General features: G+C 60.1%; 5 protein-coding genes across 5 annotated transcripts; 2 read left to right on the forward strand and 3 right to left on the reverse strand.

Moving 5' to 3' along the window:
- Positions 1-68: 68 nt before the first annotated feature.
- COLE_03222 (uncharacterized protein) lies at positions 69-4,819 on the reverse strand (the record flags this gene model as incomplete). Its single annotated transcript, XM_018420917.2, has 3 exons — positions 69-852; positions 888-3,171; positions 3,208-4,819. 3 exons carry the CDS (start codon positions 4,817-4,819, stop codon positions 69-71), a joined length of 4,680 nt encoding a protein of 1,559 aa, XP_018277343.1.
- A 796-nt stretch (positions 4,820-5,615) lies between these two features.
- On the forward strand, positions 5,616-8,744 carry COLE_03223 (uncharacterized protein; the record flags this gene model as incomplete). The annotated part of the gene is made up of 7 exons (XM_018423704.2): positions 5,616-5,785; positions 5,829-6,160; positions 6,197-6,349; positions 6,386-6,505; positions 6,544-6,898; positions 6,938-7,709; positions 7,746-8,744. The coding sequence occupies 7 exons, from the start codon at positions 5,616-5,618 to the stop codon at positions 8,742-8,744; spliced, it is 2,901 nt and encodes a 966-aa protein (XP_018277342.1).
- Positions 8,745-9,667: 923 nt separating this feature from the next.
- COLE_03224 (uncharacterized protein) lies at positions 9,668-11,831 on the reverse strand (the record flags this gene model as incomplete). Its single annotated transcript, XM_018425493.1, has 11 exons — positions 9,668-9,827; positions 9,861-10,113; positions 10,151-10,484; positions 10,522-10,719; positions 10,755-10,924; positions 10,968-11,063; positions 11,095-11,258; positions 11,292-11,406; positions 11,443-11,546; positions 11,599-11,643; positions 11,677-11,831. 11 exons carry the CDS (start codon positions 11,829-11,831, stop codon positions 9,668-9,670), a joined length of 1,794 nt encoding a protein of 597 aa, XP_018277341.1.
- A 415-nt stretch (positions 11,832-12,246) lies between these two features.
- On the reverse strand, positions 12,247-13,642 carry COLE_03225 (uncharacterized protein; the record flags this gene model as incomplete). Its single annotated transcript, XM_018425009.1, has 4 exons — positions 12,247-12,423; positions 12,459-12,748; positions 12,786-13,194; positions 13,232-13,642. The coding sequence occupies 4 exons, from the start codon at positions 13,640-13,642 to the stop codon at positions 12,247-12,249; spliced, it is 1,287 nt and encodes a 428-aa protein (XP_018277340.1).
- A 629-nt stretch (positions 13,643-14,271) lies between these two features.
- Positions 14,272-17,701, forward strand: COLE_03226 (uncharacterized protein; the record flags this gene model as incomplete). The annotated part of the gene is made up of 9 exons (XM_018423703.2): positions 14,272-15,243; positions 15,278-15,409; positions 15,445-15,586; positions 15,624-15,919; positions 15,953-16,264; positions 16,299-16,615; positions 16,653-17,048; positions 17,085-17,458; positions 17,517-17,701. The coding sequence occupies 9 exons, from the start codon at positions 14,272-14,274 to the stop codon at positions 17,699-17,701; spliced, it is 3,126 nt and encodes a 1,041-aa protein (XP_018277339.1).
- Between the last annotated feature and the right edge of the window lie 108 nt (positions 17,702-17,809).

Consider the following 17,809-nt stretch of genomic DNA (forward strand, 5'->3'; position numbering starts at 1 on the left):
TCTTCGTGCCCGGGGTGTATGCATATGCTCCCTCTACACAATGCTAATGACAACAAATGATGAATGGCCTACAGCCGCCGGTCGTGCATGAGGGCGCGCAGACCGGCAGACCGCTTCGGTTGCACCGCCGCCTGGAGGTGGGGGGCGCGTGGTGGGTTCTGGATGAGAGGGGTTTTTTGATCGGCAGCCTTGGCGTGGTGGGCCTGGGGCTGAGGATGGGGTTGAGGCTGCGGCTGGGCGTTGGCGTGCGCCTCAGCCTTCGCCTTAGCCTTGCCGTTTGCTGTACCAGTGCCCTTTTGGAGGAGCTCGAGGACAGAGGGCAGGAGCGAATTCTGTCTGCACAGAAGCACGATCTCCTTGCCCGTCTGCAGGTCGCCGAGACCTGACAAGCCGGCGTGATGGCCTCGCGTCGGCTGGAGCGGTAGGTCGGCCTCGTCTGGCGCCAGCTTAGAATACGCAGCAGATATCGAGCCTTGCCGGAGGACACGGGCAGGTATTGAGGACGGCGTGTTCGAATGTGGGCTGGCGTCGGCGTCCTCGCCGCAGTTTTCGTGAGGCATAAGCGCGTCCCGGAGGACCTGGAGCGCAACAGCTTCAGCGGCGCGGTGCGCACGCCCCTCGGTAACCTTCGCAGCGGCCCCCGAGGTCTGCTGTTGCTTCTTGGTGCATGCGAGCCATATCTGTCTGTTGAGCGTCGTTCCCCACTTGGCGCGCAGGGTCGCATCTGGGACAGAGAAGCAGTATTTGCGCTTGCCGCCGAGGTGGGAAGGGAACGCAACGTGGAACGTGTTGCGCATGAACGCTCGCTCAATGTTGAACGTCCACGATTTGCCAAGAGTGGGGTAGAGCGCGCTGAATGTCAGCAACGAAAGGAAGAATTAACTTACGCGCTAGCTCCAAGTCGCTCGAGGAGCAGCGTCTGTGGACCCAAACGAGTGCCGCGAACCTTAAACGAGGCGTCCTTGGACCGCGAGAAGTCCAGCACGGGAGGGTCCAGCTCCAAACCAGTGCCGACCAGCTTCACTTGGAAATGAGGATCGGGCTTCGGAATGGAAATTTGGAAGCTTTGGGACCATTCCCTGCAGGTGAGTTTGCTCGGAAGTCGGGCAGGCGTCTGGACCAGCTCGCGCACAAGATGTCCCTCGTGAGATGACAAGGCCTGGACGAGCTTGCCGCCGCGGATGGAATCGTAGATGTCCGCCAGTAACTCCGCGGGCACGAGGCCGTGCGGGTCCTTGCTCTCGAAGGCATGGACAAATGTGTCCCGCGAGACGGCATGGTTGGGGAATGCAAAGCCGAAGGTCGAATACAGCATATCGTTCAACTCGAGTGTGGCAAGCACGAGATCCTCTGCCAGTGCCGCATCAAACGTCACGCTATTCTCATTAGCGGCGATGTAGCCATCTGCGAAGCCGCGCAGGATAGCTTCGGCGGCGTGTATGTCAGTCGGCAGGCGAACGTCGAGGAGGAACAGTCGTAGAGCCTCATCGATGCGCACGAGGTTGAAGTCGAACATGCCAATGTACGCGATCAAAAGGTCAGGGTCTGAAGCAAGTAACAGGCCGAGCTGCGTCTTGTCCAAGTTGTCTGTCTTGAAGAGTAAACTCGCCAATGTCGCCGCGTCGAGGCTGGGATTGCTACGCTGGACCAGATCACGCACGGCGGATTTGGCGTCTGCCGCAAAGTCGCGGATGAACTGCTGAACGGTCGGATGCTGGCTCGGCTGGGTCGACGGCTCGTCGCTCAAACCAGTGACGGTAACTTTGTCGAGGCCCACGATCGACTTGACAACAAACTTCATGTCGAGGTTGGCCAGGGTTGCGCCCGATCCCATCACGGGCTTCGCAATGACGAGGAGATCATTGAACAAGAACAGGTATCGGTCCTTGACGGTGTTCACGTTAACCACCTGGAGCACTTGCTGGGAAAGAAGCAACTTGCGAGGGGGGTCATCCAAGAAGTCTGGTCGTGAAGGGTCATTGGCAGGCAATGACAGGACCCCGTCCATGCGACGCAACACCTCACGAGACCGCGGGGGTAGATTGTTCAATTTTGAGGATGGAGGGGTGACCGGATCGTCGTTGATAGACACGACGTTCGAGTCAGCGAGCTCTATGGGCGGGGGAGGAGCGCGGCGGCGGTTCATCATGAAGGAGGGAATCTCGGGACGCTGTTTGGCTCCGGGTCGAAGGATGTCCTGCTGCACCACGGGGCTGTTGCGTGCTTGCCCATTGGTGTTGCTGACAAGCTCGTGGTGACCGTGACGATGGTCGTCGCTCTGGCTGTGGCTGAGACCCCGACTATGGCTGCCGTAGCCATGGCCATTGCTGTGACTCTGAGATGAGTGAGTGCCAAAACCTGATCCTCCGCCTTGCGAGGAAATCGAAGCCGCATTGGAAGCGTCCACTCCCTTGTGCTTTCCCCCGCTCTCCGTGGAGCCCCGCCCGACCTCTGCGTGCGGCGACATGCCTCTGACCGTGGGCAAGGTTGGGTCAGACGTCTGCTGAATTAGACGGGGCTGGTCCTCTGAGGGCCGACGGCTGCGACTCTCCAAGGCCACAATGCCGGGGAATGGCGATAATTTCGAGTTGTGAATGCGAGGATCATTAGGTGTGGCCCTGGGCAAGAAGCTGACGGGTGAAGGGGCGCCAGACGTGAGTTGGTGCTGGATGAGAAGATTGTTCGCATGATCTGGAGCCTCGTCCTTCTTGTACATCGGCGACTTGGGGCCCAATGAATGAGGTGAGACAAGTTTGTTGTACTTGGGATCAGGAGTGGGCGATACGCCGCGATGAGAGTACTGGCTGTGTACGCTGTGGTGGCTCTGCGAGTTGGATGCGTCCGACTGCCGCCGGCTGCCGGAGGCGCCCTCGCGTGGGCTAAGAGGAGGCGTTTCGTTACTCGCGACAGAGATGCGGGGCTTGACGGCGTTGAGCATTGCGCGGCCCATTAGTTTCGAGATGCTGCTCGATTTCTTGTGCGGGCGACGTTCAGGAGGGTCAAGGTGGCCGCTGTTACTCGACCCGGGCTCTGACACCTTGCTCATCGGACGGACGCCGTCACTGTAGTACGCCGAGTCGGTGTCCCCGTGGCCGTGATGTCCCGTGTTGGTGTCCACGATCGAGTGAGTATCGGGGCGTGAGGTTTGCCGCGTGAAATCATGGGTATGAGCTACAGTCAGCAACTGTGAGCGCACGACAAGCTTACCATCCCAGTCATCGCCGTCCAACCGTTCCTCCCGCTCGTCGTCGTACATTGATCCGCTCTGTTGGCTGGAGTGATATGAGTTGAAGGGGTCCATTGATGGGGCCGAGGGAACGCGTTCCAGGCTCGTAGTCGCTGGTGAGACTGCCTTGCCCATGACAGTGGTCGCTGACGATGAGATGGACTCGTGTGCCGTATGCTTTTTAGGCGTCGCGAAAGGCAACTCGGGTATGGGCAAAGGTGTAGGATCATCGATACCGTGATCCCCGCCTATTTCACCCATGTCGTCGAATGCCGGTCGCGACTCGAAGGCTGGGCTCTCCTCCATCGCCTCGGTGCGCGCTGTACGCGTAGACATGGAGCGCTTGAGGTGGGCCTCGTACTCGAACACATTGTCCGAATGTTGAGTACTTCGTGAAGGCGTGCGGTCCGAGCCTGCACTAGCTAAAAGCGCCGCTAGACCCCCTCCTCCGACTGCGGCTGCAAAGGCAGTTGGTGGCGGCTTAACTGGGGCGACGGAAGGGGCAACAGCTGGCCGGGGAGGCGTTCCGTCTGGTGTTGATATATCTATGCCCTTTTGACTTCCCCTGGTGCGTCGACGCTCCTCCCAAAGCTGTCGGACCTCTTGCTCCTCTTGCTGGCGTGCCGCTCTGCGCGCCCCCAGGCGTTCGACCATGCGACGTCCCACTGCGCTGCGGCGCTCTTCACCCATGTTGGATGAGGACACGGTGAAGCTTCGCTGAAGTCGAGGGCGAGGGACATCATAAGCCGTATCCGGGATGGGGGTGATGGTCGAGTCGTCCACGACGGTCTCTGCGGGCATGCCGAACATGCGCGGGACACCAATGGTGCCCGAGCGATGCAATGCACGCGCCGACCCAGGCAGCGACAATGTCACATCTTCTTCTGATGAGGAGAGCATGCCGCCTGGATTTCTGGTCTTGGTTGGCGTGGCGGCGCCTCCGATGAGCTTGTTCATGGCATTCTGACGAGCTGCTGCGGAGTTTGACCGAGAGAGGTTGCGTAGTTCCCCCAGCGAGGGGAGCGGGGAGGGTGTGTTGCGACCTGCGCCGCCGCCGCCACCTGGAGTTAGGTTTGTAGGGAAGGAGCTTGGCGGTGCCGTTGCGTTGGTTGGCGGGACAGGGCTTATGGAGGGGAGGTATGACTGAGCGAGCTGGTACGCGGCCCAGTCTGTCCCCGGGTTGCTCGCTGGCGATGCTTGGGCAGTAAAGAAGGGCGAAGCGTTGGCAGAGCCATAAGGGGTAGGCATGTGAAACGACGACGAGTCCGAGTTCGAGCGCTGCATCGACGACCCACCGCCGCTTCTAATGGCGTTCGCGGATGGTGATGCAGCCAGGAGCTCTTCGTCGCCCCCGTAATGCCCTGCACCCTTTGTCGGCGAGGGTGTCATGCCAGACTCGAGCGACGAAGGTGCGCCATGGCTGTCCTCGGACGCCGCCCCGCTCGGGCCTGCTGCGGCTCTTGAATGCGGTTGGCGGCGGCCATCTGGAGTACGGGGAAGGGAGGCTGCGCGCTTGAGCTTTGCGATGGCCAGGGAACGGATCTCTGCTGAAGGTGTGGGAGTTGGCTGATATCTTGTTGGTGATTCAGACATTTCGCCGGGGGAGGAGGAGGAGGCGCACAGGGGGGTGGTGGTGGTGGTGGTGGTGGTGAATGTGAAGATGGTGATGCTCCGCAAGAACTAGAAGAAAGTGATGCTGAGCGAGATGAGAACGGGGCGAAGAGGGAGCGACGTGACGAGGCGAAGAGAAGTAGAGGTGGTGGGAAGATGGGGAGGATGGAGGGGAGTGCGAGGTGCGAGAGGGTGCTGGCGTGATCAAAATGTCATGGGCGGCAGATGATGGTGTGGGGTGTTCTAAGAAGGGCTGCGGAGAGCGTAGTGGTAGTGAGATGTAGGTAATGGGCCCAAGTCGTAGAATGAGGACAAAGGAACGAGTGGTGATGGCGATGGAGGAGGGGGGTGGAAGGACGAGTAAATGTTGAGAAGTGAGAGAGAGTGAGAGTACGAGGTCGATGTCGAGGACAGCGAGGAGAGCAGTTGAGACGACGATGATGATGGTGAGCGCGCAGAGTCTTGACCAGGACAAAGCAGCACGCGGGAGCCATCTCTCCCACCCAGGGGCCAGGGCCGCGGTATGCAAATGGGGGCCAGGCCCTATTCATATCCCCTAATTGCCTCTTCATTATCTTCTCCATCCAACTAGCGGAATCAATTCATCCAACATCATCCAACACCTCCACTCTCCTCGCAACGATCACAACTCTAAACCACTACTAGTTACAATCATCATCCCCATCAACCCCTGCCACTCTTCCATCCCGCATCTCTTTCCTCCTCTCCCACTTCTCTCCAGTGCTGGCAACACCCTCCCAGCGCTGGATCCCCCACCATGATCACTCTCACCCCCTTGTCCTCCTCCGCATCATCGTCCTCCACCTCGGAACCCGTCGCCTACTTTCTCGAGCTCGACGATGCCCGCATTCTCCTCGACATGGGGCAGCGCGACTACCGCGCCAGCCTTGAGCAGGACAACTGGGAATATGAGGACAAGATCAAGGAGTGAGTCTGCCACGAGGGCGACATGGAACACCATTAAACTCAGACTTGCACCGACTCTCTCCCTGGTACTCCTGTCTCACTCGCCGTCCACTTATCTCGGCTTGTACCCGTATGCGCGAGCACACTGGGGTCTCACGTGCCCCGTCTACGCTACCCAGCCCACCGTCGAGATGGGTCGTGTAGTTTGCTTGTCCGAGGCCGAGAGCTGGCGCTCAGAGTGCCCAGTCGAAGTGGCGGATGGCGAGGAAGACACAGCCATAATTGCCAAGGGGTCCAACCCACCACGGGGTCGCTACGTGCCTACCGTCGAGGAGATTCACGAGGCCTTCAACCACGTCAAGGCTATCCGTTACAATCAGCCATTGCATTTGGGAGGTACGTTTGGCCGTGTCCCCTCCAGCTAATATACAGGCGACCTGTCCCATTTGTTGGTGACGCCGTTCCCGTCCGGCCATGTGCTCGGAGGAACACTGTTCAAAATCCGTTCCCCGACGTCAGGTACTGTGCTGTACGCAGTGGGCATGAACCACACCGGCGAGCGCCACATTGACGGCATGGTTACAGGTGCGCGCGTTGAGACGATTTAATAGCTAACCACAGGACAAGGCGGCCTTACAGGATATGCCGAGGATATTCGACGACCTGATCTTCTCATCGTCGAAGGCGACCGAGCGCTGGTCACCAACCCCAAGCGCCGCGATCGTGAGACGGCCATCCTCGGTACGTGCTCGACCATGGAAGACGCTGATCCTTCTCAGAAGTCATCACCAACACCCTACAGTCTGGACACTCGGTTCTGATGCCAAGTGACCCCTCACCGCGTCTCCTTGAGCTACTTGTCCTCCTTGACCAGCACTGGTCGTTCAAGATCAACCCCTCCGGCAAGCCCGATCCTGGACCAGCTTCAGCTTCGGGCTGGAAGTATCCTCTTTGTGTCGTCAGCAGGACTGCACAAGACATGGTCAACTTTGCCCGCAGTTTGATAGAGTGGATGGGCGGCGTTGTGCGCGAGTCATCTGCCGATGACGTGATGGGCGTGCAGGCTGGACGGGGAAGGAAGCGCAGAACCCGCCAGATTGCTGTGGGCTCCGAGTATGGTGCTCTTGACTTCAAGTAGGTTCATTCTCACAATACATCACTGATGCCCCTCAGCCACGTCGAGTTCTTCTCGTCGCACGACATGCTTCTGCGCAAGCACCCTCTAATCGAGCCAAAGCTCGTCATTGCGGTGCCCACAACAATGTCGCATGGTCCATCCCGATTCCTCTTCACCATCATGGCCTCCAAGCCTGGGAATGTCGTGCTGCTCACCAATCGTGGTGAGGAGAACACCCTTGCACGAGAACTGTACTCGCAGTGGGAGAAGGAGCAGACTGAGGATGCCAAGTGGGGGCGTGGCAAGATCGGCGAGATCGTCGCTCTGCAAGGGCCACTCAAGTTCGAAATGGACGAAAGGATTCCCCTCAGCGGCGAAGAGCTTGAAGAGTACGAGGAGAGGGAACGGCAGAAAAAGGAGCGTGAGGCGGCTCAACAGGCCGCTCTGGACCGCTCAAAGCGCATGCTCGAGGCCGACGACCTAGAGTCGGACTCGGACAGCGACAGTGACGAGGAGGGTGTGCGCGGGATTCTCACTACCCGCACCGAAGGCGCAAACACGTTTGCCGGTGACAATGAGGATCTGCGCACCATGTCCTTTGACATTTTCGTCAAAGGCCAGCAAACACGAGTGGGCCGTGGTGTGGCGGGCGAGATGGCGCGGTTCCGAATGTTTCCTTTCCTGGCCAAGGCGCGTCGTGTTGACTCGTACGGCGAAGGCCTTGACATTGGGCAGTGGGTTCGCAAGGGTCGCGAGATCGAGGAGGAGGGTGAAACGGAGGAGGTGCGCGAGGCTAAGCGACGCAAACTTGAGGATGAGGAGAAGGCGGTGAGTACTACGAAGGCGAAGAGAAGCTGACATCAGGCGGTACCTCCTGAGCCTCCATCCAAGTTCATTAGCAGCGCCGTGACACTGCAGCCGCGCGCGTCGATCGAGTACGTCGACATGGACGGCATGCACGATGGGCAGGCGATCAAGACCATCATCGCGGATCTGCAACCGCGCAAGCTTGTGCTGGTCAAGTCAAACGAGGCCTCGACTAAGGCGCTTCTCGACTTCTTCAAGTCAACTCCCTCAATCACGCATGAGGTGTTCTACCCCGCCACGAACGAGTCGGTGCGCATCGGCGAGCACGTGCAGAGTTTCTCCCTCCAGCTCGGAGATAGCATCTCGGCGCTCGTCAGCGGCAAGTGGTCTAAGTTTGAGGGCTACGAGGTCGCCATGGTGGACGGCAAGCTGGCGTACGCGTCGGGCTCGACGGTGCCTTTGCTTGAGGCGCCGAGTGTCGTCCTCCCGCCTGTAGCCGAGGTCAAGGAGGAGCCTGAAGCCGTGGCGGCGGCGGAGGCAGAGGAGAAGGTGCGGGCCGAGGTTGAGGAAGAGACGAAGGCCGAAGCCGAGGCTGATGCGCCTGTGGAAGTGGCCGAGGCGGCGGAGGACGTCGCCCTGGAAGAGGGCAAGCCGGACATTGTCACAGACGAGCCCGCGACCGCCGCAGACGCCGAGACGGCCGCGGACGAGGCGGCCGAGGCGGCGGTGGTCGTGAAAGAGGAGCTGTTTGAGCCAATCGAGCCCGAAGTCGTCGCACCAAAGCCCTTGCCGTCCGGTCCCGCGCCGCTCCCCGGCTCGCTGTTTATTGGCGACCTGCGCCTGCTGGCACTCAAGAACCGGCTGGCAGGCCAGAAGATCGATGCGCAGTTTGCGGGCGAGGGTGTGCTCGTATGCGGCACCGAGGGGCGGGGGAGCATGGTGGTGGTGCGCAAGCTCGGCGAGGGGCAGGTGGTGCTCGAGGGCGCCGTGAGCCGGACATACTATGCCGTACGCAAGGAGCTGTACGGGTCCTATGCGCAGGTCACGGCGATGTAGGGTAAATGGATGCATGGTGCGCTGGGCACTGACGGATTACAGCTGACGGAGCAACAATGCATGACTACAACTACTTAGCCGGGCCCTCGATCGCCTCGCGCGCGCTGCCGTTAGCCTGCAGCTCTCTCCTCCTCCCAAAACTCACCCCCACCCAATCGCCCCCGCACTCTCATACTCGACGCGCTCCAGCCGCTCCACGACATCGCGGAGCAGCACGCGCTGCTCGCGCGCCGCATGCTCGACGCCGCGCAGGCCGTAGAGCACACGCGCCGAGTTTTCGGCGCGGCTGTCGGCGAGGGACGCGCCGAGCGCGCGCACGCTGGCCGCGAGCTCGGCGTTGGCGGCGCGCAGGCGCTCGTTTTCGCGCTGGGCATCGGCGTGCGCGGCGCGCAGGGACGCGTGGTCAGCCAGGAGCGTGTCGAGCTTTGCGTCGAGGCGTGAGAGGGCGGTGAGGGTCGGGTTTGGTTTGGCTATTGTTAGCGCGGAGAGGGGGAGGGGGAGGGATGGAGAGGAGGGAAGAGGGAGAGGCAAGACGCACGCATCGCAGAGCTCCAGCTCGCCGCGTTGTTCACCGCCACCGGCGTGAAGCGGATCAGCGCCTTGCTGTCTTTCGAAGCCATGTCGGGATGCAGATGAGAGTTGGAGCGAATCCAACGTAGACGTACAAGTACCACCCCGAGTCCGACATCGCGACACATCGCGAGCTGTCTTGTGCGCGCGACAATGCGCGCACGGGGCTGAGCAGAATGTCCTATTGTCTGACGCGCTACGCTTCCTGGCACAGCAACAGCGAGGACGTGCCCGCTCCCAGGCGCCCGTTCCGCTCCATTGCCGCTGGCTCACGATGGCTCACGAGAACCCCGAGTGCTTGGACCCAACTTTGTACAATCTGCATCTCTACCCTCTACGCAGTACCCCTCCCCTCACAGCTTGAACTTCTCGATCCCACTCTTGACCAGGTCAATCGCCACCGTGTTGTCCAGCGGCTGGTACTGATTCGTGACCAGCTTGATCGCCTCCTGGCCCACGATACCGCCCATGAATGCGGCCGTGTTTGGCGGTGTGAGGAACCCCCCACGCACCCTGTTGTCAGCTTGTCCACCACGTCCAGCTTACACCTCGCCGATGGCATTGGTCAGCTTTGTCGGGAGCTCGTCAGAGTCCGTCTCGGCGTGTACCGTCGCCATCGCCTTGCGCGCAAAGCGTTCGACCTCGGCAACGTCCGTTTCCATGTCGCCGTCGGTGCCCCCTGGCCAGTGACCAAATGCCTTGTAAAACTGCTCCGATGCCAGAATCGCAAGCACGATACTGATCTCCGAGCCGTAGCCAGGCATAAGCTCCTCGCCTTCTCCAAAGGGAAAGTCCTCCTCTGCCCTGTCAGCTGCGACCCAGTAGGTTCAACATACCAATGCGGTCCTTCATCCCGCCCTCGTACGCCTTGGCTGTGAGCAGCGAGGTGCCCTCGACAATGGCAACGCCTCCGACGTTCTTGACAAACGCCTCCACCTCCGTCTCGGACACGGCATCCTCCGGCAATCCAATCTCCTTGAGCACACCGGTGAGAATAGACGAGAACTTGGCCAAGTCCTCCTGGAACGCCTGCTTGTACAGCTGCTGTACCTTCACGTACGACTCGGTCGACGAGTGCATGTCCGGCAGCGAAGGCGCCACGGGAGGGAGCTTGGGTGGCACTTCCATGAAGCGTCGTAATGTGTGGAGGAGGATTTGGAGATTCTTCGACTCCATGTCAGCACGACGACAGTATAGAAGAGCTCACACTAGGAGAGACGTTGACAATAGCAGGGTCATTGATTAGCTCCGCGATGTCGTAAGGTAGCTCAGATGCAACGGAGGCCCGATATGATTGTCCAACCGCCTCGTCAAAGTTCTCCTCGTCATGCTTCATGCGCCAACTGTTCAGCAGCTTCTTGAACTCCTCCTTGTCCTCCTTGCTCGTCGGAAGATTTCCGCTGTGCTGACGTTAGCAGATTTCCTCTCAACTTGGCTTACGCTAGCCTTCCAGTGGCTTGTGGCGCGAACGAGGAGCACCACCCATGGGATGTGGGAGTGAACATGCGAGTCCATCGACTCGAGATCGAGACCGCACGCGTATTCCTCGAGCGCGGGAAACGGTGCATCAATGCGGAGCGTGTGTGTGGTATCGGGGTGTGTGTCCACGACTGCTCGTTAGTCCATGGGCCCCTTCCCGCACAGCGCACTCACCGCAGTGCTCGCGAACCTGGATCTGAAGCCGGCCTGTCAAGCCTGAAGTGCGAACCGACATCAACGGGATGTCTGGCTTTTCGGGCTTTGACGATGCTGCCGTTAGTACTGCCGGAAGACACCTCACTCTGCCACAGGAGTTCAGCAATGCGCTCCTCAAGTTCAGGAGGAACGTTGGATGTGATAATCAGATTGAAGGAGAGGTAGAAGGCCGGATCACTATCGAGCAGAGCACCAGCGTCCGCAACGCGTGCCTCGCCAGTTACGGCAGGGTTGAGCTCGCAGAGGAACCTGGTGTCAGTACCGTACTGCCCCTCTGCTTACCGGACCTCCTCTTTGGCAATGGGCTGCCCGATCGACGTTGGCTCCAGGAAGAAGTTCGACGCGACATCAGCAGCGGTCGTGGCGGCGTCGGAGAGGATGGTAAAGTGATGAACACCTGTCATCAGCTCGAGTCCCACTCTTGCCTTCTCACCAGGAAGCACGAGATTCTTGAGCGCCTGGCACCCCACCGCGTCGTGGCCCACAAGGAGGATGCGCGCCGACTCGAGAGATCGCTGCCCCGCTGATGCCCAGAGACTGTCGTTAGCAAGCCACGCTAGCGGAGCACATGGTTGGCTCTAACACGTACCGGAGCTGGCGATCGTACCGGCGTGCCTTTGCGTCTGGCCGTCCGCTAATGTCAGCTCCGACCGGCGTCCCGACGCACGAGGGCACGGGCGTGTTGCGCGACGACGTTCCCGAGCCGACAGCAAGCGCAGTGGTCGCCTCTGTGATGTCGACCGCGTCGTCCATCTTTGCAATCTTTGGAGGACGGCTGAAGGCGGAGGGCGAGGAAGGCGGGTCGCGTCCACGCGTGGGCATGGAGAGGCGGTTGCCGAGACGAGGCGAGAGCCGTGCCGGATCCTACGCTCGAGGCGCACAGGTAATTGCTGAGAAGGGGACGCGAAGCGGTCCGAGATGATCGAGCGGAGCGGGAGCTGCGGCTGCTACCGAGTTGACGAGATGGACGTGGAGAAGTGCGAGTGGAGGATGAGCAATCGAGTTGAGCAACATCTCACTGCATGACGCGCCCACGGAATGATTCCGCTCCTTCCGCGCACCTCCGAAATGATGACTGCAGCCTGTCACCCTCCCCCGTCGACAACATCGCCAAGCGCTCGAAGCGTCACGTAGGATGCAATGCAACCCTGGGGGCGAGAATAGCCGGACCAGCAGCCTACATGGCTACATGCATCCTTTAGCCCCGACGTCGATTATACTCCGCTTTATCTATCACCTACCACGACAAGAAGCCCTTGTCCTTGTTCGCTGCCCCCGGACGCGCGAGGCCAGCTCCGCTGCGGATCAACCCGGGCACCACCTTGCCTTGAAGGATCGTCTCCTCCACCACACGCGGAATCTCATGCGGAGAGACACGCCCGTACGACAGATACGCGCCCGATGGGAAGAGAATCTGTGGTAAGCCCAGACGTGGAGATCGAAACTCACGAGCATAACGCCGGCGTAGCGGTGACCACCAAGGTGGTTGATGTTAAAGACGCCCACCTCACCGCCCTCGCCGCCATGCACGCCCTCGATGTTCTCAATGCGCCGCCCGACCTCGGCTTCCCGCTCCGCATCCGAGCCCACCAGGTCCTCGAGGGGTGGCCCATCGAGGCGCGCGAGCGACATACCAACCTCATCAACTGTGACGCCGTTCCGCTCCAGACACCCGATAAGAGCAGGACGCAGCAATCCAGCGGCGATGTGGCACCGCTTGTCGCGATTCTTGTGCGAGCCTGCGCCGTGAGCAGCCAATCGCGCATATGCACTTACACAGCAGGACAATCGCGCGATAGGGCAGCACCCATGACCGGCGGCGCTCGATCCCCTCCCCGCCGTTCTGAAGTGGTCGCCCCGCGCGCCCCAGCTTGCCGGACAGTGCGCCGTCCCACAACGCCTGTGCTCCCTCAGGAGAGTTCTCCACCTCCAAACAGACCTTCCAGTCCGGGAAGACGAGTGCCATCTGATCTGTTGGGTCGTCGGACTGGCTCACCATGCTGCTCGAGTAGAGTGCGGGGAGCTGCGTCACAGGCTTGGTGAGGGGAGTGGAGGGTGTGGGAAACGCGCTCGGCTTGATGTAGGTCGACGGATCCATGGGGTTCCCACCCTTGCTTTTTTTCTCGGTGTTTGGCTGATCTACCAATACCTGGTTGATCTGGTACGACAGCGAGTCCTCCTCGTCCTGAGTGAGTTAGAATCGCTGGCGAAGCCAAACTCACGACATGATCACGCAGCCAGTTACTCTTGCCAGTAGAGATGACCACGACGCGGCCGACGGGTGGCCCACCACTGCCGGCGAGGTCGGTCTCCCAATCCTGCTCCACGGTATCGGGCATGCCTTCGAGACATCCGTACTTGTCCTCAACATACTCGTCATACGTCTTGCCATCCCACGCGTTGCCAATCTGCGCCGCTGGCCCGCTGCCTGTGAAGTTCTTTTCATCGCAGGGAAGGTCGCAGCTGGCGCAGTCTGCGTGAGAGACGGGGATGTCGGAGTGCTGAAGGGCGGATGCCATCTCAGCGTACTGCTTGATGCGATTGGGGTCGTCATGTCTGTCGCCGAGGGGTGCAGGGCTTGCGCGGAGGGAAGAGACTGCCGAGTTGGCGGCGGATGCCAGCGCCTTGAACATTTTTGGCAGCCTTTTGGGAGGAGTGTAACGAAGAGGAGAGTGGGGACTGAGAGATGAGAAGTAGAAGGATGGAGATGACGAATCTGAGAGTGAGATGTTGGGAGGGAGAGTGAATTGTGCAACGACGATATTATTGAATGACTTGAAGACGAGACGCGAGTGGCCGCACCCAAGGCCGGCCGGAGTGATTGGGGGGCCAACTTTAGCCCAAGACGTCATGCCGCAGTCCGTCCACTCACCCAAGTGGAGTGATGGGGGTCTCGGTCTCCTCCGCAATTACCCACCTGCTATTTCCGCCCCTCCACATCCCCACTCAGGTCGCCGCTCTTCCGCAAAAGTCTCCCATAATCTACGTCCATGATTCGAACCCTCGGCCTCCCAATCAAGCGTCACATGACCTGGAGCCCAACCTGACAGCTGGCAGGTCCAGTCACCCGTCATTATTGTGGATATCTACGCCTATATCCTTGTTTGGCTTGCACTCATCCTCTTCTGCGACGTGATCCGACAACAACCCAGTCCGCGTCAACTATTTTGTGCGCCAGACCATCAAATCAACTCGCATGACACGAGCATGCCAACCTAGTGCGCAGTTTACTGTAGCAGCTCAACTCACGCAGCAGATCAGAATGCCTCCACCACAGCAGTCATCCGATCCATTCGACGATGACGACTTCTTCGACGACCCCTCCACCCTGGCCGCCATCGCCCAGGCTGAGGAGCGTGCCATAGCCGCCTCCCAAGCTCCCAAGCGCTCGGGCTACCACCACACCGTGTCCCGTCCAGCTGCTGGGCCCCGCTCCACCCAGAAGCCCCCGCAGCCCATCAACACGAACCCCCGCGTCTCCAATTGCGGATTTGGCTGGGAGCAAGGGGGGAAGCACTCGGAGCGGATGGCACAGGGTCTTCCTGTCTCCGGTATGGCGCGGTACAACAGGGATGAGGCGCCGACCGACGTGGTTCTCGACCACAAAGGCCAGTATGGGTTCGGGTCGGCAGAGGATGAGCCAATCTACGACCAGCGACAGCGACCCGAGATCCGGCAGATGGTCGAGGCAGCTGCGCGGGAGAAGGAAGCGCCGCCACGGACAGCCAAGAGCCAGGTCCAAGGCTCACAGGCGCGGCGCGAGGCACTCGCTGCTGCCTTGCCGCCTCGAGCACCGATCACGAGAACGACGTCCGCCAACGCGGTTGCCGGACCATCCTCCACTCAGCCCGCACGGCTGGGCGCACGCACCTTCGGACGAGCAGCGTCCACTGGGACTGCGACGCTTGGCCGAGCTGGATCCGTCGGACCGTCGCGTCCCATCAACGTGCTACCTACCATTGGATCGCAGAGCAGTCAGCCGTCATCGCAAGGCGCGGCGTCGCGCAGGGCATTCTTCGAGCTGGAAGATGAGCGGAAAAGGCGGGAGGCTCTTGAGGCAGAGTTGGGCACGCTGCGTGTGCAGCTGGAGAAGGCTCAACGGCAGAGCCTTGTGGATGCACCGCGGATGGCTCCCGGCTTTGACGCGGCAGCGCGGGATGAGATCGAGCAGCTCAAGCAGCAGCTCTATGTCGCGCAAGGGCAAGCTGCAACAGCCAAGCGCAACCAGACGGCCGTGAGTCATGGCATCGGGATCCCCTGACAGCTAGCTGGAGGCCCGCCTGCACGCCGAGATTGACAAACTCATCGCCGACAAGCGTGAGATGGAGCAGCAAATGCGAATCCGAGAGCAGGATAACAAACATGCCCTGGATAGCGCAAAGACTCAGATGGTGTTCAGCGTGCGTCCCGGGTCTTTGCTCGCCTAACGTTACAGAACCATCAAGCTCTCACCTCAGCCTCCAAAGCGCGGCAGCAGTCACAGTGGCAGGCGTCACAACGAGGTCCGCCGGGTTCTCCCTTGCATGACAAAGCTACTGTAACTCCGGCGCCGCTGGTACGATCTGTGAAGGGAAAGCGTGAGTTCTGTCCAATTGGTAGTCGACTTACTGCAAGCTCGCCCACCACCACCACGATTCGACGGGCTGAACAACGCGTTCAGCAAGACTCCGACGGTCGGACGAACGCGCAGGGGCGGGACAGAGGCACCGAGCCCCACGACGACTCCGAAGAAGCACCGACAGTTGTCCTCGTCACCCTTGCCCTCCCCAAACCAAAGCCAACACTTACCGCCGCCATCCACCCCCATCGACGACAATGGCGACATCAGCATGGACTGGCAACCCGACTTTGCGCAAGCTACGATGGAGCATGCCATTGTGGACCACGAAGCGCGAGATTCAAAGGCAGAGGTTGGTACGGAATGGTATCCAGCTGATGTCCAGCTGCATTATCACCTCGTCACCCATGTCGCTGCCTCACCTTTGCGTCTCGCTAACGAAGATTGCCACGAACCGACGTTTATTCGGATTATGGCGTACAAGCTTGAAGTGGATCAAGACGCGCAGCAGAAGTCGGCTGTGGACATGGTGCAGACTTGGAAGGCCGGGCAAAGCGCGCTCGCCTCGGCCATTGGAGCTTCGGTCTTGAATTTCGAGCAACTGTGCGCCAAACTCGCCCTCGCGTTCAGAGATTTATTGGTTGCACTAAAAGAGGTCCGCGAGGCCTGCTGGAGTCTCGGTAAAGCGGTCAAACTCGTGAGTACTTCGGAAAGAGTCTGGCTGATCTCAGGCCGACATCGACGTCGATGTACTACGTCTGTTTGCGTCCACTGTACTTTTGTTTCCAGAGCTACCGAGCGCGGACCCTGCGTCTTTCGGCCAAATTGCACATTGCCTGAGCATTCTAAGCCAAAGTCTGTCCACGAAAGACAAGTCGGCCAAAGACTGGGTGACTCCCGGCAAGCCAACGACGGGAGACAAGGAGACTACACTCGCAGAGAGTCTGCCCGGTTCTAATCGTCCCGAGTCTCAGGTGGAGTCAGAACTGGGAGACGCCATCGCCGAAGCCGGCGAAGCATTGTGCATGGCCCACGGCAAGTGTTTATGGTGCGTCCTTAGTCTGGCTTTGAAGCGCTAACCTCAGGCAAGCTGATGACCTGTCAACGACCGTGCTCAACCTATCCATGTCCGCGGACTGGGTCGTCGCTGCTCGTGGACTCGACCTATTCATTGCTGCTGCCTGCCGCCCTGATCACTTCCGCCGTCTGATAACAAAATCAGACTCCGTGTCTGGAGGGATAAACCTCATGGACAGCATGTCGCGCTTCCTCTTGACCGGGCACCCGCGGTTTAGCCCGCAGCAACGGTTTCGTTATTCCCGGGATGTGCTTGGGGCGCTGGCAATGTTAGCGCGGAGCGATGAGAACGCGGTGGTACTCATGACGGAAGGTTCCATCCTCGTACCAGCCCTGGCGATGTTTCTGCATCGTCACAGCGCCTCGCTATGGGCCATACGATCGTCCGATGTGGGCAGCCATGAGTGAGTCACCGGGTTGGGGGAGTCACTAACGCTTAGTCCCCTGGAACTCATCACCCCCACCATGCTTTTGCTACACCATCTCGTGTTCCCGCCCCCTTTCGCTAAGACAGCTGCGTCGTCACAAATGCACAAGGGCGCAGACTTTACCCACTCTGATGCCCGGTTATTTGCTTCGCCGCCCGCGCAAGGCGCAGCCATCGGGCGCCTGTTATCGGCGGCCGCGGCGACGTCCGAGTTCAACGGCGTGCAGAACTTTTATGTTTCTGCGCTCGGGCCTATCGCGTACACCAACGTCGACTTGGACGAGGGTGCATGGGCCTATGCTATGCGGCCGCCTGGAGAAGACCTCGCGCTGCTCAGCAAGCGGGAGGATGGGGCGGGAGATCAAAGCGCTCTGAGCACGGTGCAATGTGAGTTTCAGTGTGGCGCAGAAGAAGCGTGGTTCTACATGCCAGGCTGACCCCTCAGATCTCGCCCAGGACCTTCTCAACGCCTTTGTAGAGGGTCCCGAGGGCGACAGCGTCTACGAGGTGTACGATACGGAGGTGCGGGAAGAGGCCGCGCCAGACGGGAGCGCGGTGATTGTCGTCTCTGACGACGACAATTTTGACGAGGAAGAGGCCATGCTCGGCACATGGAATCTTGATCACTAGGGAGGGGGTGTACATGCTCCCCTAGAAAGGCGCAAAGCGGTCCACCCTGCATCATGTCATATCTGCGTTCACATGTTCACATGTTCATAGGCGGGAAGCGCGCGATAA

Source organism: Cutaneotrichosporon oleaginosum (assembly GCF_008065305.1).
Source record: "Cutaneotrichosporon oleaginosum strain ATCC 20508 chromosome Unknown ATCC20508_contig03, whole genome shotgun sequence".
Taxonomy (NCBI): Eukaryota; Fungi; Basidiomycota; class Tremellomycetes; order Trichosporonales; family Trichosporonaceae; genus Cutaneotrichosporon; species Cutaneotrichosporon oleaginosum.